At 33.8% G+C, this 26490-nt stretch overlaps 1 protein-coding gene and 1 pseudogene across 1 annotated transcript; one reads left to right on the top strand and one right to left on the bottom strand.

Annotated features, from left to right (window-relative positions):
• Positions 1–8788: 8788 nt before the first annotated feature.
• Positions 8789–11859, top strand: LOC131660828 (adenine phosphoribosyltransferase 4-like; annotated as a pseudogene).
• Positions 11860–23220: 11361 nt separating this feature from the next.
• On the bottom strand, positions 23221–25795 carry LOC131657785 (beta-galactosidase-like). Its single transcript, XM_058927146.1, has 2 exons — positions 23618–25795; positions 23221–23536 (listed from the first exon to the last, which is right to left on the bottom strand). The coding sequence occupies exons 1-2, from the start codon at positions 25793–25795 to the stop codon at positions 23279–23281; spliced, it is 2436 nt and encodes an 811-aa protein (XP_058783129.1). The 3' UTR covers positions 23221–23278.
• Positions 25796–26490: the final 695 nt, after the last annotated feature.

The following is a 26490-nucleotide window of genomic DNA, read 5'->3' as shown; positions in this document are numbered from 1 at the left end:
TGGGTTTATATATAATGTGAGGTGAGAATTGTAGAGGAAGTTACTTGACAGGTGGTGAGAAAGTAGGCGATGCTCTACTTGAAATAGAAAATAGAAAATTACTTAATTTGAGTAAATTAAATATTGGAGCACGTGTTGTTAGAATAGTTTTTCTTTGGTGGCGAGTAGTGGACCTTTTAATTCATTCAGTCAAATAAAGTGTTGTTATACCAACTGCACTTTTTTTATGAACGAGGGGAAGTGAGGAAGACTGACTCAAAGTTCTAAAGCCAAAATATGAGAAAAGTAAAATAAGGATATTTTCTAAGATATTTGTGTTTATTGTTTTTAATTTTGAGATTAGAGATGATTAGGGGTTGAGGAAGTTGGTCCGAAACAGTTATTGGGTACAGCCGTCGGTTGGACAGTGGGAAGTGGCCACCGACGACTTTTCTTAGTCAATGTCATGGTATTAGTAGCCGACTTTATATTTATATGACTTGTGCTTCTAGTTGCAATGTATTCATAGCACTGTCTCTATTTGGCAACTTGGAAAGGGAGTGATCCTCATCCATTTCATTTAGGGGAGTGTATGTAACGCGAATTGCATTTTAGATTGAAAGAAAAATGTATAAAATTGAAACAAATTGTAGCTGGTTTCGTCACGATTTTTTGGGAGAGGAAAAATAGGATAACCGACCACGTCACACGAGGGATCTCTCTTCCTATCCATGTAATTTTTTGTTTTTTTTACACTGATGAAGCACATAAAAAAAGACTAGAGATATCAGGTAGAAAGTAGAAATTTCAAAACATCAAAGTAGTTGCAAGCAACGACTACAAGTATATAGATCTTGTATGTGATATAGCAATCTATAAGGTGGTGGTATGGTTTTTTTTTTTTTTCCAGTTCTTTTCCTCTTAGTAATCTTTTCCTTAGGGCCTTGATTTGATGTTCATAATGGTTGACAGTTTGTCAACTACGAGACTAACTACGATATGTTTTTTTTCAAGAAAGATATAACGGTTTATAGTTAATCAAGTACGAGATTTATAAGAACAAAAAATTTGTTCATAGTCCCTCAAGCACAAAATTTATAAGGACGAAATATTTTGTCCATAGTCCCTGAAGCACAAGACATGTATGTGTAAAGTAGTTGAGAGTGAAGGCACGATAATTCTCATTCCCTCAAGAAACGAAGTGATTGCGAGTGGAATGTTTGAAAAGCGATGTAAAGATGTCATCACCTATGAGTTTAAGATTGAGTTTAATCATGATCGTCTAAATAGATGTGATGATTAATCTCTTGATCACTGGATCTAATTAAGAGATTAAGTGTGTCATTAATAATGAAATGATTAAAAATATTTTGGGAAGGATCAATTAATTGGAGACTTTCCCCTAATTTGTAGGCTTGTGAGCAGAGCAATTAATATTTCGTCATACAAATGATGTTTATATGCTACTGATGACTACTCGATCTAGAGGGGTGGGTTTCTCCCTATAAATACCATAGTGTGGGCTTCCATTTTCATCGCACCTTCTCCACGTAATTGTTTCACTTAGCAATTTTTTTAGCTTGCCTTTACAATAGCTCATAGGACCTCGGTTATCCCCCTTCACATGAATCCTTACCATATATATTGTCTTCTTGTACTCTTTCGCCTTTTTTTGACTTTCATATTTAAAATATGGTATTTCTTAGGGATTGTGACGTTAGTGCTAATATGGTTGAGTCTGATACCCATGAGGGGACGTGAGAGTTGTGGCTTTGTTGTTATTAGAGTTTGAGGCGGTGAGATGGTATAGTGAATTGAAGATGTGTCAAAATGGAGATGTTTGGGGATTACAATAGTAGTTGTTGTAGTTTTGATAGTGAAAAGGTTAGTCATAGTGGTGTTGATTTGATCTATTCTTACTCAAGAATGGAGGGACCAGTTATGGCAATTGCAGACACTTATTTGTCTTTCTTATGTGGCAAAGTGTCCGACATTGACTCTAAATTTAATACTAATGCGAGGGTAAAATCTTTTTACGAAAATTTGTTTATATCATCCACCAGGATTAAAGATGATCATTGGATGGACCCCTACATGAAGGGGAGAAGGTTTGTATGAGGCATCCTCGTGGGGTTGATGATAATTACTTTTATATGTATATGAGTGTTATCACCGATTTGGCTTTGGGAATCCCTTTCACCACCATTGTGGCAAACATCCTTAAGGTGATCAGTTTCCCTCCCTCACAACTTCATCTAAATATTTAGGTCATCATGGTGGATTTTGAGATCCTTTGTATGTCCCTTGAGATCACACCTACTATGGGTGTTTTCTTTTTGTTATATGGGACAAAAGGGTTGGTAAAGACAATTGCTTTTCTCTAAGCGCCCTTGACGGTCGGGGTATGATCACCCTTTACTCGTCGAACTGTAAAAATTGGAAAGATATATTTGTTTGAGTTCAAGGTGGTATCAATTGTCTCGATGTTATATTTAAGGAGGGTGTATCACATGTTTTCCTCTTTATTGGTAAAGTGAGGCTATGTCAGCACTAGTTTTCGACCATCATAAACTCACTGATGCATAAAAGGACGGTGTTGAGTTTTGTAGTTACGGTGAGTACGATGGATGTTACCCTACCTGTAATAAGAAGCATAAGGAGACTCAAGGTTATGATATGTAAAAAACGAATAGCTTACTTGACTTCCTTACTGAATATCTACATATGAGAACACTGAGGAGGCAATAAGACATCGATTCCTACGCCTATAGAACATGTTGCACGTCTCCCAAGTTTGTCTCGGTAAGGGAACAAATGAGGCGAGTAACTCTAGGGGTGGCAAAATAGGCTTGGCCCGTCGGACATGCCTGTTTTTGCCCGCATTTTTTCGCAGGGCAGATCAAGGTTTTAAGCTTGCACCTTCTAATATGCTTGCTCCGCCCTGCCTTATTTCTCTCAATGAAATTATTTGTTCCCATGAGAAATTTGGTCGATGATCTCCAAACAAGACGTCCACCGATGAGTTTCTTAGTTGGACAAATCAAAACGAGCTTATGCATTTTGATATTAATGGTAACTATTACACTCGGACCAATGGGAGAAAAGGTGGTGCTTACTTTTCTGTTAGGATTGGCAGAGCCATTTGTAATCATAATTAGCTAGATGGTTAGAACCCATTCGATTGCTCCACTTTGATCAAGAACCACTCAAATAATTACTCTATTATTCTCCATTATGACAAAGGTAGGTATGATTCGGCTATGCAATCTAATTTATGAAGGTTTGACTTTAGATGATAAATGCAGACAATTGATTGCCGATAATTGGAATACTCATGTGGCTGGTTGCCCTATGTTTATTTTAGTTGCTAATTTGAGATCTCTTAAACCCATTTTTAAGAAATGAAACAAATACACCCTCCACTCTCTTATATAAGCAAATTTGAATTTTTTACATTCATTCAACAAATGATGTATTTAGACTATATATAGACTAGATACATCATTTATTCAATGAATCTAAAAAGTTAAATTTTGCTTATAATAAGGAATGGAGGGAGTAGATATTTAGAAATGTTTATCTTAAAGGCACACAAACTAATGATGAAGTTAACAGGGTACAAAGTTTGATTAATGGTGCAAGTTATAATGATGATCTTGGATTGGGGGAAGTGTTCAACTTCTGTTAGATAAGGCTTTGCATACGTAGGAAATATTTTGGAGGAGCAAGGTTAAAAAAAGTGGTTTATGGATGGAAACAGGAATGCAAAGTTTTTTCACAACACAATCAAATTGAGATATGCTAGTAACAAAATCATTAGACTGAGACATGTCAATATATTTTTAGAGGAAGGAATTGAATTAGATAATCATGTTATTAAATTCTACAAAAATTTGTTTAGCCTAAAAAACAATTGCAGTTATACTGATCTGGTTGAGAAAACTATCCCACAACTTATAACTCATGTGAATAATGAATATCAAACTAGAACGTCTCATCCAGAGGAAATTAAGAATGCAATGTACATTATGAATGGTAATTTTTCTCTAGGCCATGATTGCTTTGAGGGATATTTTTTCCAAGCCTATTTGGATATAATAGGGGATTGGTGTGATCATTTTAGCGAAATTCTTTTAACAAGGTTGAATAATTCCTAATCTTAATTAAATCAATGTTACTTTAATACATAAACAACATGGATCAGATTCTATAGAGCAATGTATACCTCTTTCACTTGAAAATTTTCAATTCAAAATCTTCCCTAAGATCATTGTAGACAGGTTGTCCATCTTAGATTCTAAAATTATTTAAGAACACCAATAATACTTCATTAGGGACAATCATTTTTATGAGTGCATTGAGATTATTTCATAAGCCATTAATATGTTGGACAAGAAATATCAGGTGCCAGATCATCCTTGGGGTCTAGGTCCACCAAGTTGACATTCAACCAATTAACCTCTTTGTGAGGGTCTTCTCATATCTTCTTCTTCATTTTTAAACTGTTTTTTATAGCATTTCCAGGCCAATCCCGGGTCCCTGTTGATCACACCAATTCCCCCACCGCATAACGAATACTTCATTGGTAAATACAATATGGATAAGGGGCCTGGAGAGCATTGAAAGCTGGCCTCCCAATGATTATGTTATAAGGAGAATATGCATTCATGATGAGGTACCTAACTTTCACCGACTTGGCGGTATCTCCATTCCCAAACACAGTCATTACACGTATGTGCCCTAGCACCAACACCTATTCGTTAGGGGTGGGAATAGGTCAGGCCGATTAACAGGGGCTTACGACCTAGCCTACACAGGCCTAGGCCCAGGCCAGGTCAAACTTTTTTTTCAAATATAAAAGGCCTAGACTTTTTAAAAAGCCTATTTAGCTAAAAAGGCTAGACCACAGACCATACAAAAAGCCTTTTAAATCTAGTAGGCTAGCATATATATATATATATATATATATATATATATATATATATATATATATATATATATATATATATATGAATAATTTAATTATTATTATAATATTATATTCATACTTTGAATTAAAATACAAAAAAAATCAAGCTTAGTCATTTTGATGAACGGATGAAAATTAACTGCAAAAACTTTATGAACAATGTCGTAAATTGTTCTCTTAAGTTCTCTCAAACAAATAGTATCAAAATATTTATGTTAACAGGTAAACTTGAATAAGTAAACGCAAATAAGTATTTGGTCTTGTTGATCTTCAAAAAAATTATGTTAATAGGTAAACTTGAATAAGTAAACGCAAATAAGCATTTAGTCTTGTTGATATTTTAATTTGTTAGTGTTTACCCAGAAAAATGGTAAACAATCGCTAGTTTCCTTTTTAAAGGTTACTCTTGCGGAATCAACTAGAATATTCCAGACCAAAGTGCTAATTTATGATTTGTTGTGGATTATTAACTAAGTGTGACCATATTAACTTAATGAATGATAGAAAATAGACAATAAATGACTTTGAATGTAGTAAACGCGAGATAAAAACCCACTTGAACGTAATAAAGACAAAACATAATTGATGAAATTGAAGTAAAGACAAAGAAAGAAAAATGACAAGACTTTAACTGAAACAAATGCAAAATAAAAGATGATGAAAACTAAAAATGATATTAAATAGAAAGGGTGTAAATGATTGCATTAAAAGTAAATTGGTACACAAACATACATTTTCAGATTGCACTCGTTTCTCATTTTTAGTGTAGAGATTGAGTTTATCAAAAAGTGTAAAACAATTTGTGGACCCCTAAAACGATCCTATCCCTCTGCTTAAATAGACATTTCCAAAATAACTGCTTCTGACAGTTGCGTAACCCCTTGATGACACGTGTACTACCATGAACAAGATATCAACAAAACTTCTCCACGTGTCTCAGCATGTAAAACTGCCAACAACTGCCAATTCTCTTTCCCGCCCCTTCGACTTCGACTAACCTTAGAAGCTAGGCTTTTGATACTTACAATTTCTAAAGGTTTGTTTCGACAGAGTGTTGCTAGAGTCTATGTCAAACCTTCTTCAACTAAGCTCCCCTTTCGCCTTTCCTCAGTCTTTCTAAATATGGCAAAGTCAAAATCTTTGGTAACAGTTAGTCTATTTAAACATTATTTAAATTTAGTATTTACAAATGCTCAAATAAAATAGGCTTTAATGTAGACTCTTAGGCCAAACAAACCTTCGAAAAGGCCAGACTTAGGACTAAAAATAAGCCTTTGATTAGCCACAGGCCAAGCTTAGGCTTTGAAATTTTTGACATGTCATGCTCAGGCTTGGAGAAGCCTAGCTCGGCCCTGCCTATTCCCACCCATGCTGTTCACCAGCGAAATCGATCAGCGTGCCCTTGAAAGGGAGCATCTCGGAGGCGTCCATCTCCATACCTTTGAAAGCATCCCAATATAAGACATCCGCAGAGCTGCCCAGGTCAATCGGTACCCGCTTGACACTCCACTCCCGGATATAAACCTTTATCACCATTGGGTCGTTCTCGTGGGCCAGTACGCCCCTCGCATCTTGTTTGGAAAAACTCAAAGCAGTTGAGTTCTTCCCCTGTCTTTGGTGGATACATCCCGATACACATACATTATCGGTATAACATAGCGCTTTCTTGATGAGCTGGTCTCTCCGCCCCCGACAAATTCCCCTGCATTGACGTTTAAAGTGTGGCGTGTCACTCGCGCCTCACACATTTCTTCCGAAGTTTTGCCCTTCTTAGTCTATGACTTTTCCTTCCAAAATGGACTTCTCTTTGTGGATGGTGACGATCTGTCATCCTTAACATAGGATAAAAACTTGCCACACTGAATTAGCGTTTCAATCTCCTTTTTGAGTTGCAGGCAATCCTCGGTGTGGTGACCCTTCACGCGGTGAAAAGAGCACCAAGGGCCATCTCCCTTCCTATAACCGTGTCGACTAACTGAGCTCGGGGCGGTCTAGCTATTAGTCTTAGGCGATCTACTTCACGTAGTATATCATCCCTTCTGGAGTTAAGTAGAGTAAAGGACTCCAAATTGCTATCAAAGGGTATCCAGTTTAGGCGTGCTATGCTCTGATCCCGGATTGGGTGCCGCTATTTATCTTTTCTGGGAGTACCCCCTTCCGACCTGCTCAGAAGTCTCTTATTGGCATCCCAGTGTCGCTTCTCTATATTACTTTCCTCCCTTTTTTGTGTAGCATTTGGTCCAGTTCATCACTTCATCCATGTCGGAAGCCAACTTTTGAGCTAGAGATTCATTGAAATGGCATACTCTTAAGCCGTTTTGGAAAGCCCCTACGAATATCTCTTGATTTGGGTGAGAAACCTTGATGGTTTCTTTGTTGAATTGCGCCATGTATTCCCGCAGAGACTCAGATGGTCCCTAGCAATCATTGAATAGGTTGGTGGTGGACACCTTCCCGTGTTTGCTGACCGTAAAATGCTGAACTATCTTGCGTGTTAAATCTTGGTACGCGGTAACCGAAGACCTCTAGAGACTCATGTACCAACGTAGGACGACATCTTTGAAAGTTCCTGCCATTAGCTTGCATTTCAGGGAGTCGGAGGCTCCGCCTATGGCCATTTGGCTGTTGACAAAAATGATGTGCTCCTGAGGGTCGTTCTTGCCATCAAGAGATGCCAAGGGCGGCGATTTAAATTTCTTCAGCATTGCGTCCTCCCAAACAACTTCTGCTAAGGGTTGGAGATGCAAAGGATCATCCTCAAAATCGTCGTCACACCCTGTTTGAGTCTGCAATGTTTGGACGCTGTCTTAGAGGTTCTCGTTCTGCTGTCTCAGGGCCTCCACCATGGCCAATATTTGTGTCATATTCGGTGGAGGGTCATCACTGTTGGGCGAAGGTCTAGACATTTCCAGAATGAGAGTGGATGTGTATTAGTGTGTTATGGGAAAGTTTTACCTAGACCCCACGATGGGCACCAAATATTCTTGTAAAACACGTTTGGACTACCTCCCATAAGTAAATCCGATGAGAAGATGACTGAGTTTATTTTGGGATTCGAACAGCACGATAGTAGTATGCTTGAGCTCAAGATGGAATATGTCTTGTTTATCCTTTTAGTGGATTCCTATTTATACTTTTGAAATGTTGAACTGCAACTTTAATGAAGTGACTCCTGGAGTCCTACAGTAATGGCAACTATCGTAACCTCCGTTGTCTTTCTTTAAGAGGCATAACGCTCTGTAATGGTCCCAAACGCTTCTTTGTACCTGTAACCCTCGTAGCCGACTGCGTTAACCGGCCGCCGAGATGAGGGCTGGATATTCACTCGGACTTGGGAAAATGCTCGGAGCTGGAGAGGTACTCTGAGTAGGAGAAATGCTCCGACCTACTCGGTTGTATACTACAAGCCGATTTCCCTACCACTACCACTCATCACAGAGTCCGAGCTCCAACGTCGGCCTGAATATTTTTGGTATGTACAAAATCCAATTTAATAATTATATATCTAAAAGCAATTTTGATTTAAACTACTCAAACAACGACAAATATTAAAAATCACTTTTATATCAATTTATCCAAACATAAATCAATTTACATTTTACTAAAATTAAACTCAATTCTTCTCACCACAGAATCAAAAACATACTTGAAAAAATTTCGAAAATTTAAACCTTTGTTCATATTTAATTTTATCGTGGATGATTGGTGACTGATATCTTTATCTTTATGTGGTTGCTTTGTTCTTTTTAAATTTTCTTTTCAATTAAAAAAATTGAATTATTTTAGATTTTTTTTATAAATAAATTATTTTGGCAGAAAGGTATTATTAGGAAAGTGACCAATGACCATGTAGTAAAGTAAGGCAAGTGAGAATGCAATCAAGTAGGCTTTTGTTGTGTTCCTTCCAATCGTTGTTTGGGCCAGCCGTCACTACTACTCTCCCCCCTTCTCTTAGATTCCCACCACACTCCTTAACCATCGCAAATTCATCTCCGATTCGCTTACAACCCCTGCGCTCCACTACTTCATGTACCCTCCCTCTCTCTCTCTCTCTCTCTCTCTCTCTCTCTCTCTCTCTCTCTCTCTCTCTCTCTCTCTCTCTCGTAATCTCTAACGTAATCTTCTCTTGTTGATCAGCGAGTAACTCTCCAGTAATGGCTTCAAAGGATTCTCAAGTTCAAGACCCGCGTATAGCCGGAATCTCATCCGCGATCCGTATCATCCCCGACTTTCCCAAACCAGGTCAATACTCTCTTTTATCTCCGATCCAGATTTTCACTCTTCGTTTTTCGCTGTATGATAATTGATTTGGTTCATTTTTTCTCCATTGTTAGGGATTATGTTTCAGGATATAACCACACTGCTTCTCGATCCAAAGGCTTTCAAAGACACCATTGATTTGTTCGTTGAAAGATACAGAGATCAAAACATCTCCGTCGTTGCAGGTATTCTTCAATTCATTTCAAATCAAATCAAGTAACTAATTTGTATCTGATGGCTTTGTTTGTAACATAATGCAGGCGTTGAAGCAAGGGGCTTTATTTTTGGCCCACCCATCGCATTGGCGATTGGAGCAAAATTTGTTCCAATGAGGAAACCCAAAAAATTGCCAGGTATAGTCTCTTTGGAACTTCATATATAGCCTCTTCGAATTTCATATGGTATTCTAATTCTAAGTTCTGTATGCTAATGTGTTTCTGTGATGGGGAAGATCTTTGATTTGTTTGAATGGTTTTGTTTCAATTATCTTTTCAGGAGAGGTTATCTCAGAAGAGTATTCTTTGGAGTATGGAACTGACAAAATAGAAATGCACGTCGGGGCTGTGAAATCTGGTGAAAGAGCCTTAGTCATAGATGATCTTATAGCCACTGGTGGAACCTTAAATGCCGCAATTAAGCTGCTAGGTAAACTAGTCAACGCGACTGCTTTATTAACAAAGAAAAATCCATTACGTGAATGTAGGGGAAGTTAATTTTTCATCTGTTTAACAGCTATGCATGAGTGGGGGTACCTTGTTTAGTTTCATATGACAGGTCTATCTCTTTTACAATGATTGCTGTGGGCTGGAAGTTTTTAGTATCTTATATTAGAAGATGGTTTGCAGTTTTGTTTGCAAATTAAATAAATCTTTTTAAGTTGTGAAAATTTCAGATAACAGCTTAGGCTTTCCTATTGAATTAAAAAAAGATCATCCTATCAATGTTCATATATTTCATGATCAATGTTTAATTTAACAGGTCTATCTCTTTTACAATGATTGTCGTGGGCTGGAGATTTTTTGTATCTTATATTAGGAGATGATTTGCAGTTTTGTTTGCAGAGTAAAGAAATCTTGTTAAGTTGTGAAAATATCAGATATGAGCTTAGGCTTTCCTATTGAATTAATAAAGGATCATCCTATCAATGTTCATAAATTTCATGATTTTCTTCTTTCTATTTGTTTTTATTTACATTCAGACAAATGATGCATGTATGAAGGTTCCTTTAATGTGGAGACAATTGGATGCCTCACATCTGGTGATTAATAAATAATAATATCCTTTGATCTACCACAACAACTGTATTTTTAATCAACATTTTTACCGGGAAGCACATTTTATATTATGTTTAATGCTTAACTTCAGCATTTTGATACATTCTCAGCTGTTCTACTTATCTTCTCTCTATTGCAGAACGTGTTGAGGTGAACGTTGTTGAGTGTGCTTGTGTGATTGAACTACCGGAGTTGAAGGTACAACCTTACCTATTTGATTGGCTCAATTTATTTCTTACATATATGATACTTTTTTTTAAGCTTTTAATTTCATATTTTTAAATAATCAAATGAATTCTGGAATTTGGATGGCTGTTATCTTTGTAAGTCAGCTTGCATTTCTGAAACAAAAACAGCATAAGCAGAACTAAAAAATGGTGGTGGTAAAAATTGAGTTATATGTCCAATTTTTTAGAGTAGTTTGTGCACAGAGCCCAATTTCTAATTTAAGTACCACCTTAATAAGTTTTTACCAAACCAACTAGATTTTATCAGTTTAGTTCCCAAACTGAATATGCATCATATCTAACAAAGAGTGTCTCCTCAGTCCATTATGATCCTTGATTGGTGTGGAAAAAGGCAACAAAGACAAAAATTGTTTGGACTTTGGAGTTCAATGCTCATCAGTAGTGTGGGATTGATGGCTGTACGAATTAAAAATAGTACAAACACACATCGCCACATAAACTCCTCTCTATTGGCAATTGCCTTCCATGGTTTGTTAGAGTTTCTTACCCTTGAAGTGTTGCTCTTATTAGTGATATTATGTGACTAAGTAGGTTTGTCCCCCGACCTTCCACGGTTTGTTAGAGTTTCTTACTCTTGAAGTGTTGCTCTTATTAGTGATGATATGTTTCTAAGTAGGCTTGTCTGATATTTTATTTTGATTATAAAAAAGGCGGTAACTTCTGCATTCATGTGTTCTGGACTGTTTCAAAGTATGTAACTGATGGATTTTAAGTGTTGATAATAGCTTCTCAAGCACATTACATGAATACTAAGTATAAAATCTTGCATACTGCGACTGAAAATCCGTTGTTATGAATAGTTCCCTTGCTTTTGGCTTATTTCAGGGGAGGGAAAAGCTTGCCGGCAGATCATTGTTCGTGTTAGTTGAAGGAGAAGGAGCTTGATATTTGTGATGTGATTGTGTTCTAATTATTTACCATTTGAGCTGACTCTTGTTAGGAGCATTATTGATGACTTTAGATGAGATTTATTGCGGAAAGCTCAATTGTTTGTGAGCTCTGATCACATTAAGGGTTATTTTTAAAATAAAAACGTTGTGTTTTTTTAGTAAAGAACCAAAAGAGTGGTCGGGTTCGAGCTTTTTTGTATGCAACATTATCCTATTTTTATATGAAGACTTGTTTTCCATTTGGTAGCGATTTGGTAGGGGAAGATCTTATGTTATGTAGTTTTATTACTTAGGAATAAGTGCCCATTTGTTTGCATTATTACTACTTACAAATAGAGCTATGTGATAGATTACACTAAGCTAAATCTAGTTTCATAGGAGATAAAATCATAAAACAACTTTTTTCTTACTTCATTCAGCAATAGAACCTAGTACAATATATAGTAGGATTTTACAAAGCTAAATGGGCCATGGGCCACTTGATTAAATAAAACATAAACACTATAATTAGCTAAAAATACTAATACCACCTCTAATTAGTGATAAAGTCTTTTAATAACACAAATTGTCTTCTCTCACTCCAATGAGCCTGTTTGTTTTCTTATCAATACTCATTGCCTCAATAGAAACTTTGTCCTCAGTTTCATGGAAGAGAGGCTATTAGGCAATAGGAAAGGAGATGGGCCGGATGTGGAGTCAAGGGAATTGGGTTTGGGCTGAAAAGAGGGGAAATCCGAACTTTATACACTCATATGTCTTTTTACAGATCCGCGGTGAAATATCTAAAATACCCATATATTTCGGATGTGCATCTCCGAAAATATCTTTTTCTATATAAAAAAGGTGATTTCGGATATGCACATTCGAAGACACATTTTTTTTTGGAAAAAAAGGTGACTTCGAAGATGCACATCCGAAATAACCCAATTTTTGGTCTTGTGAATTACGGATTTGCATATCCGAAAAAACTCAATATTTATTTAAAAATTAAAATCAAGGTGAATCAATTGTATTAATAGTATAATTACTTGTATTAATCAAAATATATAATTAAATATATACCATTTTAATCAAGATATATAATTAAAGATATATACCATTTTAATCAAGATATATAATTAAATATATACCATTTTTATCAAGATATATAATTGATTAAAAATTTAAATCAACACATTATTCTCATATAAAATTAATTAATTTTTTTAATATAAATTAAAAATTATAATGCTTATAAATTAAAATACCCCTATATAGATTAAAATTTTATTTAATATTTTTATTCCTTATTTATAATAATTTGTATTTAAGTTATTCTTTATTAATAATAACTCACTCTAATTATATTATAACTATATTATAAATAACTATTATTTCAAGATAAAATAAAATAAAAATTGGAATACTTCGAAGATGCATATTCGAATTAACCAATATTTCAAAAAGTTTTTGGAAGGGTTTTTTCGGATATGCATATCCGAAAAAACACCTGACATTATAAACCCAATGTTTAAATAAAAAAGTTCAAAGAGGGGTGATTTCAGAGATGCATATCCGAAATCTTTAAAATTGGGATATGAGTGCCTTCGGAGATACATCTCCGAAGGGTATTTTGGGGTTTTCAGGAGTGTTTTTCACCCTATATAGTGTTAGAACAAGATTGAGAACTATATTCAAAATCTAGTTTTGATGATAACAAATATAGATTTTGTTAGTAACAATTTTATTACTAATGGTTTCATTGATTGAACAAATGACTCTATCAGAAATCCTCTGTTGGGAATTATTCAGAAGTTGCTGAATCAGAAGTTCCGAAGACTAAAGAAAGTAGAAGACTTCATAAGCTTCAGACGTGTTTAAAAATAATAAATCAGAAACATCAGTAAAGCAACAAGAAAGAAGAAGATCAGTAAATGGGATCCAATGATCAGAAAGAAGAACATCGTAAAACGTTCCAATCAAGTCACATGCATGCAATCATAGTGCCCGAAGTAGAAACAATGATGATATCTATCTTGGCTACGTCTTGAAAAAATGAAAATATAGAATACACGCTACAAACAGTAATTATCACACCAAAAGTAAGATTTTCCGTGGAAATGTGTACAAAGCATTAATTGCTAGTTTCAACGGCTATGCTCCAACGGTATTATACCAAATCTATATAAAGAGCAAACTTCAAACTTGAAGTGTGTGGCAATACAGTGCACCAGAATACATGTAAGAGGCAATGCATTTTATGAAGTGAGTAATGAGTAAACAAAAGCATTATACAAGCAATAAGCCTATGTGAAGAAAAACTCAAGGAAGAAAAGGGAATTATGCTTGTTATGCAGTTTGCTCAAATGGAGTAATGAGTGCTTGAATTACATGAGAAGAAAACACCAAAACAAATGATCACACACTCTATATTATAATGACTTAGAAATTCTTATGAATATGGAATTGCTGCTCAACGGTGAAATTATTAAGTCTAAATTCATGAAAGTGTTACTCGCTCATCAAGAGCATTATGATCAACATCAAAAGATGGAGATGAAGATCAAATCAAGAAGAGATCTGAAGCATGAGCTGTTGTTCTTAGTCAGTGTTCAGAAGAATGATGATGGAGAAATCTAAGAAGCATTCCAAATCAAGAAGCCGATATTATGCTTATCAAACAAAGAAAAAAAAATCTCAACTAGAAGATGAAGCAAAGAAGACTACAAGATATTCTAACTCTTGTAAGAATATGTAAAACACAATAGTTGTTGCATACATTGTGTTTATCCCTTAAAACTTCTGATTATTGTTTAGACACCAAAAGTTGTTAATTGTCAATGTGTCAAACAATATGTACCTAAAGCATGTAGGAGTAATCTGCTTATGTAAGAAGCATTCCTGTAAGTCTCAGTAAGAACAATTCTTATTTGAATTGGTATTCCTTGAGTATCCTTCTGATTTGGATACTTGAGATGTCCAAGAGGTCTAGTTAGACTATTGGAGGTGTCTAGGTCAATGAACGTTATATCTTGCTGAGATCACTGAACGGTTTATTGTCTAGGGTTAGTCACTTGCGGGTAGCTTGTGCAGGAGTTTCTAGGTTGATGAACGTTATATCTTACTGATATCACTGAACGATTCATCATCTAAGGTTAGTCACTCGCTGGTAGCTTGTGTGGATGGTTAGTCACAAGTAGGTTGCTTGTGCAGTTGTAATCAAGATTGATTATAGTGGATGTCCTTTATGGAAAGAGGCAAAATCACCCGAGGAGGGTGGACTGGAGGTAGCCTTGTTGAGAAGGTGAACCAGGATAAAAATGAATGCGTCTTTTACTTTCTGAACCTTCATTTAACCCAGAATTTCCATGCAGTCCTTATTCAGAATTGTGCGTAGCAAAGTCAGAAGTTCTGAGGAAGAAAATAAACTAAATGAATGTATATCTCATTGGTTATGCATTGTTATACTTCCACAATATTATCCAAAGCATATCCAAGAAGATGAGATACTAGAAGAAAGAAAAGATTTATAGAAAGGGAAATAAATATTGAAGAGCACAATTCAAACCCCCTTCTTGTGTTTTTCCCCACCTTCATATAGGTGTACAAAGAAATTGTCATCCAAAAATTTGGCAAAATGGTAGTTTGAATTTGTTTTAATTTGCTGAGTGGGTGGGACTGTTTCTTGGGTACTGTGTGACACACTGTTGCAAGTTGGCAAAGTGGAATCTGTCCCAAGCATTGAAGGTGGCGTGTTAGGAAAAGGAAATAGTCGTTGGGAAGGAGAAGGGTGGGCTACACGTGAGTGGGTGGCAGCTGACTTGGGACGTGGCACAAGTTGGTTGGACCCCAGTTGGGCTTTGGGAAGCACACAGATAGAAAGAAGAAGGCACTTTGGGAAGTACATCTTGCACTTGCTTTAGTTCTTTTGCCTCAAAAGTCTCGTGTACATCATTCTGGTATAATATGTCACAAGATCTGTTAGGACATCTTTCCTGAGCAACATGTTGGAACATCTTCCATAACATATGCAGTAAACCATGTTTTAGCAAAATTGTGCCAATCCTAAAACCATGGTACTAACAATGTCATTTGAACCATTTTTCGACATTGATCCTCTAGCATTTTCCACGCCATTCTAACTGGGCAGACGTGGATGACTACATTGAGGCTTTGCCACATGCTTGCTCCTTCATCCCGCTCAAAGGGAATCAGGTGGCCGCGTCATTATGAGTTTATCTTGACCGCATCACAATAAATGAATCATGCGACCACATCATTAAGACTATGAACACAATAAACCTATGAATCATGAACTTCTAAGGGATGAATCTAACAACTAAACTCAAGCGTGCAATTGAACCATGGAGAGAACTGGGATATAAAGTAGTTCGGTGCTATTTTACTCGCAGGCACCTACGTCTAGTCTTCGACGGTGAACCATAAAAAATTTGTGTCTTCCATTAATATGATAATTAAGTTCGATTCGTATTACAATAATTCAGATAAGCATAAGATAAACCATAACAATCCAAACTATCTTTTTCCTTACTTCTTAATATATCTTGTTTGCACCAAGCTACCACCACTAAAGCTTTGATCTTTACCAATATCATGGTCTTCAACCTCGGATGGACTTCAATATTGACAATTCGATGATCTTCACTCAATCTCGAAATTACAAGCCTTGATTCATTCTCTTCAATAAGTTGACAATTCCACATAAAAACTCCACAACAATGGAGAAAAGCTTCTTCTTCTTTTTCCTTCAAGAAATTTCAAACCTTTGAAATTCTTTAAGATAAAGTTCCTTCTTGCAAGAAATACACACTTCAAATGAACAATTAGATCTCTAATATGTCCTCACAATCTATCATCATACACAGAAAAAGTTTTTTCATGAACATGATTAAGATGAAAATTCGAGAAAGGAAAAAGTTGTGTTTGCAAAGCTTTTTTTAACTGAAAATATTTGATATATATATATATATATATATATATATATATATATATATATATATATATATATATATATATATATATATATATATATATATATATATATATATTATATCATGAAATGAAGGAATGAAACCCATATTTATAGGTGCATGAGTTAATGCACAAAAATGAGTAAAAATGGATATGTTGCATCTATGTTGATATCATCATTATTTATGATTAATTCTTAATTGCAACTTAAGGTTGTGTTTGCGAGTTTGGATGGGAGGGGAGAGGAAAGCTTCCGAAAAAGAAAGTTTTAAAAAATATAGGAAAATATTTGACATTTTTTGAAAAAATAATTTTGTTTAGAATGATAAAAGGGTCATTATCATTACTAATTAATAATTTTCAGAATAGTATAACAACATAAAAGATATTTAAAAAATTTATGTAAGCCCTTCAAAACCCTCATTCAATACAATTTTTGAGTTCCCCTTTTATGGGGTTTTTGATGTTATGAATAAAATAAAACCCTTCAAAATCCTCCTACCCAAAATCTTTTTATTCTTTTCACTCTATTCTTCCTATTTTCCTAAGTCCTCCCCTCCATTCTCCTCCAAACTCCAAACAAAACCTTAAGATACAATATATATATATATATATATATATATATATATATATATATATATATATATATATATATATATATATATATATATATGGCATATCATATGAGAATGACATATTTATATGAAATGAGAATGTGAGAATGAATCTGAACCATTGAATTTTAAAATAAATGGTGGAGATTATGAGTGAATCTTTTTTTCTCTCTCCTACATTATTTATTTCAAAATGTAGGAGAGAGAAAAAAAGATTCACCCATAATCTCCACCATTTATTTTAAAATTCAATGGTTCTGATTCATTCTCACGTTCTCATATAAATATGTCATTCTCATATGATATATATATATATATATATATATATATATATATATATATATATATATATATATATATATATATATATATATATATATATATATATATATGCATTAGAGCTCAAAAGTGTACATTATAATTACATTTATGAAAAATAGAGGGAATTTTAAAGAACATTGCATGTTTTTATAATCAATTATTGTATGATTAGGTTTTAAGAAAAGTTGGGTAACTTAAAAATTGATCCTTTTGAATTACATTCTAATCATAAACTAGCAATAACTACACATCAAAGTCATCAAATAGAAGAAATAAAAATTATTAATATGAGTTTTTAAAAGACAATGAACAACAACAAAAATAGGAGTAAAAAGAATATGATGAAAAGTAACTCACCACCAAAGAGAAAAGATGAGGAATTGATGAAATCGTGAACGTGTTCTACCACTCATATTCCGCGTCTACTTGCAGTCTCGCGAATGTTACAAAAACATCATTGTAATTTACCGTCGTGTGGTTTAGAGAAATAAGGATCGAAGGTGTTTTACCGAAAATAAGAGTGTACCGAAAATAAAGATTGAAGGTCCCTATAAATATATGTATGTTGATTGTTATAAAATCATTATCTTATAAATTTCTATAACAATTGCAATAACTTCATAATGGATGTGTTAAGAAATGTGGTTGGGCCTAACTCAACCCTATAAAACCGGTCCTACAAAACAGACTAGTAAGGTGAGGATTACCCCCACTTATAAGCACATGTTTATGTCATATATTCTCCCAATGTGGGACTCTTAACACACCCCTCACGCTCAGGACTAGACAACTGGAGCGTGAAAATAAATTGTGGGTGACCCGATAGCGGAAACCATAATAGGTGGCCCATCGAATCTTAAACAAGGCTCTTGATATCATGTTAAAAAATGTGATTGGGTCTAACTCAACCCTACAAAACCGACTAGTAGGATGAGGATTACCCCCACTTATATGCACATGTTTAGGTCATATATTATTCTAAGACTTTTAACAGGAAGACGTAGTGTCTGATATTGAACCTTTGAAGATGGAATTGAAGAAAAGTTGAATAACAATTGAAAAAGCAAACATGTACTAAGAAAGAATTCTTTTTAGGGTAAGATCTTGATTAGTTTTCTAATTTCTATACAAATAGAATTCAAAGTGCCCTCTATATTTTCCATGCAAGTTAATTGTGTTTATAAACCAGGTAAGTCCACAATTCTTTTTATGATTTCCAACTTAATTTTTATTCACAAATAACATCTTACATTTGATGTATACCGCTATGAGGTGTCTTGCGATGATTATAAAAGTTTTTTTCTATCAATTATATGCTTCAAGTCTTAAGAGAGATATCAAAATATCCTTCCAAGAGTGTGACTGCTACATTTCATAACCTGTGCATACTTCTTTATCTCAAGTTACATGATCCTCCTACAAACAATTGATTTGAATTGTTTCTCCTACAAAGAATTGTTTCTCATTCTTGATTTGATAAAAATTGAATGCATTCAATTATTCATATGAATTCACTAACACTATTTGCATATTAACTTCTTTGTTCAAAATTATGGCTTAAATTGTTATTTTTATAACCCTAATATATAATTTTGTAAATAATATTCACATACAATAAACAATATTTCAATACTTTTTAATTTTCATAGCTTTGAGTAAGTTAGAAAATTATTGGTGGGAATGACAGACACATACCATTTCTTCATTCCATATAAAATCATTAATCTTATAAATTTCTATAATTAAAGTATATGTACGTTGATTGTTATAGCACACAATGTTGTTTCAGGGATAAAGTTTTGATCACCTACCCATTACTCTATTTATTGTTTGATTAATTGTTTGTAAAAATTTATTATTTTTTAAGTTATTTAAAGTTTAAACGGGATTTTTTTTTTTGACGGGGGAAAATTAACTCATTTCATTAATAATAATATTCTGAATATATGTTGGAATATCATAGAAATTATGAAAACTAGCCATAAATGGAGCCACCCGTGCAAGAGCGTGAGCAACCTCATTAGCTTGTCTTCTAACGAACTTAACATGAGAGTTCCTAAAGAAGAGGACCATCAACCGGTTACATTCTTCCGTAATAGCGCCTAGATCCGAGTCATTAGGTCTCGGAGAGGTCACACTATCCACAACCCGCTTAGCATCTAATTCAAAATCCATATTGTCGTACCCCATATCATGGACCCAGTTAACAGCTTTCAGAAGGCCTAGAGCCTCGCCAATAACAACATCGGTGCAAGGAGAGAATCATTCAGTCCGAGCTACAATGAAATTACCCAATTCATCTCTAATACACGCACCAAAACCAACCTTATTATGAGAAAAAGCGGCGTCAATATTGCACTTAAATCTGCCCCTCTGCGGTTTTTCCCATCTGATAATAGCTGGCGGTGAAGTAATAATCTCATTGTTGAGGCGATATTTCTGAGCTTCTTTCCAATCTGTCAACAACTGATTTGCCCGCTGACAGATGAGCGTCGGAGAGTCTTCCACCTGATTCCAAACCTGATTATTTCTCCCTTTCCAGATACTCCATAAGGTAACTGAGAAAATCGCTTTTTGGTCATGGTTGGAAAGTTTAAACGGGATTTAAAATCCCCGTAATCTGTTTTTTTTATTTAGAGTTGATTTTAATTGATGTGTGTTGTACTCTAAATTTTACCCCTAAGATTTCTCATCATTTGCACCCCCCATGCATTTCATTTTTGCATCTTTTATGCTTTATGTTTCACTAACATCTAACCAAAATAACAAAAATATTTTTTCTTTGTTTTCCTTTTGTTCTGATGCAAGCTAGGAAATGAATTAAGGATTTGAAGCACAGTCTCCTCGACCATGTTTTTTAAATGGAAGTGTGCATCAGCATGTCGTGGATTGCAAGAAAGATCAAGCTATGTCAATTGATTCAAAACAGTTTGACCTAAAAATCAACATTTCACAGTTCAAGTTCAGAAATTCATAACTTCTTCATTATTCAACATTTTTCGAGCGATTCTTTGGGTATATGAATCTCCTCGACATCCTCTCCAATTCATCTGTTCAAGTCAGGAGCTAATTATGTGTAGAAGATCATCAAAAATCCGATTACTTTAGAGGTCACTTTGTGGATTCAACCAAATTTCAGTCGACTGTTTCTCAACTTGCAAGGACCATAACTTCCACGATTTTCAACATTTTGAGGCGATTATTTTTGCATAGCATCACAAACAGCGTTATCTACAAGTTTGCGTCAAGGATCGATTTTATATTATGCTTAGAAGGTCATGAAATTGTGTGAAACGTTATAAGTCATTTCTTGACTGTTTGATTTTATATGATGTTACAATTCATGAGGACATGTCATTTGCTAAGTTCGTTCAAATCATTTGTCTGATTCAAGTCTCTTTCAGGTCCAAGGTTGTAAGTCTCATTTTCATTCCTTTTTAATTCAAGTTTATAGTCAAATTTGTATTCTATTTCTCTTTTATTCAAAAATATCAAAAATACAATCCATTTTCATTAGTTTTTTATCGTCATTATTATTCAAAAATAATTCATTTTTATTAAACTTGTTTTTGTGATTATTTCTTTTAATATTAATTTTGGCTTTTTTATTTTTAATTCTAATTCAAGTTAAAATAACCTTTTAAGTTGAATTATCATTAAAAATTGAAAGCATCTTTTTTATTTTATACTTTATTTTTAATTTTGTTTTATTTATCACTGTTAGTAGTAGTATTATTAGTTACCTTACTAATCAATTTCATTTTTTCTTTTATTATTATTATTATTATTATTATTATTATTATTATTATTATTATTATTATTATTATTAGTTTTATATCCAGAAACAAGCATTACACAATGTTGTTGTGTTATTGTTACATTGTATGATATGTTGCTTGTTATTGTTAAAACCATGAATCTCATTCTTACCATAAACCGTGAACCATGAAAGATGAGAAAACCGTAGAAATCCTTTAGCCGTGAGAAGTTTTGGGAGGATGAGTTTTATGCTTGTTGTGGCTATATTCAACCTGTTGAATGGAAAGGGAGTAGAGACCATATCATATACTTTATAACATTTTATTGTTTATTTTGATTATTTAGGTTTTTATTTCATCACAATTATTTAGGATAATTATTTTATAATAAATCAATTTTTTATTTATTTTTATTTTCATCAAAATTCATACTCCTTCCGTCTCACAATAAGTGTTCTCTTTCCAATTTTTATTTGTCTCAAATTATTTGTCCATTTAGAATATCAATGTAATATTTATTATTTATTTTCACTAATTTTATTGTATTTTAATTCATTTAAGTACTCCACTACATATTATTAATAAGGTTATTTTAATAAATGAGACTCACTTTATCATTGAAATCAACATAATTAATTATTTTTTTAAAAAGTGTGAAAATCTCAAAGATGACACCTATTGTGAGACGGAGGGAGTAATTTTTTTTGTCTATAAATAGAGATTTGGTTCATTTGATTTGGACACACAAAAAATCTACTTTTTTTTCTCTCTAGTTTTTCTATTTATCCTCCAATAAATTCTTGTTTCTAGTTCTAAACATCTTTTTAGTGAAATGATTCCAATAATAACCCTTTTAACATCCAAAATTCTATTTTACTGTATTGTATTTTAAGTTTTGTAACTTTATTTGTTTTAATAATGACTATCCCTATATCTCGTCTTTATTACTTGCAACAAAAAAATTAATTAAAAATATAAAATTAGAAAAATAAAATTCAAATAAGTTATTAAATTAAAATAAATTAAAATAAATTTAATTAACTCTTAATTATTTTAATTTAATTTCAATCAATAATTGTTATTATAATATATAATCACAAAAACAAAAAAAATAAAAGAAAATAAGTATATGAAATAAAAGTGGTGAGGTAGGATGTTGAATTTTATTAAAATCATTGTAGTGAGTTAAAGTTGAATGAGTGTTGAATTATTAGGTGGAAGAGAGAGAAGATGATGTAGAGTATAAAAAGTGAAAAAGAATGGTGTTGAATCCATAAACCATTGTAGATAGTCTAAGAGCATCTCTAATGAGATAACTTATTTTTGGTTGCTTGGGCTATTTTTTGTGAGGCCAATTGCCACATTGTATTTAAGTAACATTTAAACAATTTAAACCAATTTCACTCCAATGGTAATTTGAATAAAAAATATATACGTGGTCCAATCAATTTATGTTTGACCCCACCAATTATCAAGATTAATATTATTTAATGCTAAGCAACCCACTTTTTGGATTGCTTCATGATGTAACTTACACAAATATTTAAGCAACGAGAACGCCACGTGTATCTACTCCAATGGTAAAAACGCTAAGTTCCGGAACTTAAGAATCCTATTGTACATTAAGTAACCTCCATTGAAGATGCTCTAAGGCCAACGCCCATTTTGCTTTACACACCCCTATGTTCAGGAACTTAAGAATCCTAGTGTACATTAAGTAATTTTCTTAAAACAGGTTGGTCCTTTAAGATCTAACTTTATATTTTTTTGGATGCTACTTTATGTATTTAGGATGTTAATATATGCATTTTGTTACAACTTTATGTGTTTTAGTTGATTAGTTAAATGATAGATTGAAAAAGGGTAACTGTGCACACATTTGTTAACTTAAAGGATCAAGTTGTTACAAAAAAAAAACTTAAGGGACCGACTGGTTACAATAAAATTACTTAAAGGACCCCTGGTATAATTATGCCAAAAATTAAAATATATAACTACACGTGAACAAATTGCACACGATTATCATCAGGATCAGAGCCATCACACAGGAGTTGCACAGCTAGTTGACCATTTGTGCCACCTTTAGTTATTCCAAATGTGGAACTTGTCACGTTTATTGAACATAATTGTTTACCAGTGCATACTTTTTCAACCACTGCAACACTGTCACGTGATTCCCATTCACCTACTTGGAATGATCCACACTTTCCTTGTGGTTCTCCATAGCTCGCAAATTGGATTTCTGATATAGTCTTTCCATCAGGGCATTTTAGTTCTAAGGTTTTTCCATAATCTGTTGTTGCACATATAAAATCAATTGTAACTGTTTGTACAGACACATTAAAGGGGCTTCCACCCATTTCCTCAAATAAAATCAATGTGTTAGTGTTTGTGTCATTATTTAAGAATGATCTTGGCACATGGTAAAACCTTTGAGATGGTTCTCCACACCCACTCAAACATTTATCAGCTCCATAATTTCCTCTATAATCACATTTATTATCACATCCATTTTTGTCAGCCACCATTGTAGGCCAATACCTTCCAATACTTTGACCATTAACCCATGCTTGTCCTTTTGTAAGGCCTGTGAAATCTAAGACTACAGCGTCTTTACCTTCAGGGGTCTTAAAAGTAGTCTTGTACCAAGTTAATGGTTTTCCCACAGCAACATTATTTATGTTCCATTGAACTCCATTTTTAATTTTAGAATCATAAAATCTTTTAGCCTCACCATTTAATCCAACCTTGTATGACCAACTAGATTTTGATATATCCAAAGTATTTCCTGAATTGGTTGCAATGAGTTTCACAGGACCCCCAACAATACCGGTTTGTTTCATATCAAAGGAGGCACCATAATGTGCATGACCAACTGTACCACTTAATAAACTTATAATGTTGGTACCTTGTTTCAATGAAACCAATCTTTCATATGTAAAACTAAGGTTATCATGTGTTCCCCACTGTGGGCCAATATATTGTCCATTAACATAGGCGTGAAGAACATGGCCTGCTGTGTTCACTTGCAAAGTTGCATTATTCCAAATGGATGTTTCATTGATTAGAACTTTGGTCATGTACCACAAATAATCACTAGCATCAACGGTAACACTCTTTTGCTCCAAAAGTTGAGAAGCACTAAATGTCCCTATTGCTTGTAAGGTGTCTTCTATGGGGTCGGATGCCCATGTCCAAATGAGTGAGTTTCCTAATTTTGTAGATAGTTTCTTCACATAAACATTTGTTTGTGCATCAACCTTTGCAGTGTTGAAAACTTCCTTGTTGCAATCTTGGAGAATAGACACTGACCAAGCAGGCACATAATACTTTCCATCTTGTTGTAGATCAACTTCAACATCCTTAGAATTATGTGAATTACTCAAAAAACAAATTTTTTGTCCAGTGGCATTATTTGCATAAGTAGTCAAATATATTGAATCTCCATATTGCTTCTCTATAACAGTGCCATTAGTGAGAACCTTCTCTCCTAACTTTATGGCGGCATGGAGATTTTTAAGATGTCCCCATTTTGGTTGGTTTAAGTTACCGTATTCATCAAGTGGTGCATCATAGTCATATGCTGTGATAATATATGGACCGCCCGCGGTTCTTCCAAAATTTGTTCCTCCATGGTACATGTAATAGTTTTGGAGGACACCACCCTTTTGAAAAAAACGTGCAACTGAAAATGCTACATCTTCAGCAGTTCTGTGTGGCTTCCTTTCACCCCATTTTTGGAACCAACCAACCCAATTCTCTGTAAACATTTTAGGGCTTTTAGGATTGTTTGGCTTGAAATCATCACAATAATAGCCATTGCATGTATTGATAATAGGTGATGGAGCATTGTTTTGCTTGCACATGATCCATGGGACACCGACATTTTGAGCTAAAGCCATCTGGGCACACCATTTAATGTATGTGTTCCCATCTTCTCCGTAGTTAGTTATGACATCCCCATATTCATTCTCAATTTGAGCCAAAATGATCGGTCCTCCTTGTGGTGCAAACAATCCAGCTTCTTTGCACAAGGTCACAATCTTTGCTGTGAATATTTTCATTTCCTTCTTAAAAACTGCATTGTCAGTCCTTAGCTGAATCCCTGGCAAGTTGTGTAACCACATTGGGAAACCTCCATAGTTCCATTCAGCACAAACATAAGGACCAATTCGAAGCACAACATAAAGACCTTCTTCGTGAACATTTTTTAGAAACTTGATGAAATCTAGATTTTTAGAAAAATTATATTGGCGACGAACAGGTTCGTGAAGGTCCCAAAATATATATGTTTCAATGGCATCAAGACCACCATCTTTTGCTTTCTTAATAAGATCTGGCCACATTTCAGAAGTGCTACGCGGATAGTGGATTGCACCAGATATTATTATTCTCCGTTCACCATTGATGATAATGGCATTTGAATCATATTCTATGGTTGTTGCAAAAGAGAAAGCACACAATAATACCGAACTTACAATAAGAAAGAGCCCAATCCTAGGATTACACATATTGTTTTGTTCTCTAAAAGCAATATTATTGTGTATCATGAAACAATAAGTTTTTATAGGCACAATTTATTATTTATTTTCTATTTTTAGTTTATTTGTTTGTCATGTATAAAATATATCCAATTTGATACGGTAAGGATTTGTGTCTATAATTAGATTTCATTCATACCTTAAAATAGTCTTTGTGTTATAAATTGTGAATTGTCATTTTCTATTTTTGAAGTTTTGTTTCGTAAAAAGTAAAATAGTACAGTTGGTTAAAAGATCTTATATACATTATATATTAACTAGTCATCTAATATTTGTACTATTAAAAAAGTCATATAAGCAAAGAAAGCACTTCCAATTGTGATTTTCACAATATATATATATATATATATATATATATATATATATATATATATATATATATATATATATATATATATATATATATATATATATATATATATATATATATATGTTTTTCTATAGGAATAGGGAGAGATGCAAAGGGTAGATTTCTGTAGGTTATTTGAAGGATTTGGGTACTATGATGATGGTTCGTACTGACACTAAAATAAAATTAAACATTGTTACCAATTGAAAGTAAAATTAAGAATAAAACTAGTAAAGGACCTGTGCGTTCGCACGGGTCACGCAAAGCTGATATATACGAATTAAGAGGAAAAAAATGTCTTAAATGATAATTGTCA

The sequence above is a fragment of the Vicia villosa genome, linkage group LG3 (assembly GCF_029867415.1).
Source record: "Vicia villosa cultivar HV-30 ecotype Madison, WI linkage group LG3, Vvil1.0, whole genome shotgun sequence".
In the NCBI taxonomy this organism is placed as follows: domain Eukaryota; kingdom Viridiplantae; phylum Streptophyta; class Magnoliopsida; order Fabales; family Fabaceae; genus Vicia; species Vicia villosa.
The sequence above is the reverse complement of the archived record's forward strand: the minus strand, read 5'-3'. Positions and strand labels throughout refer to the sequence as shown.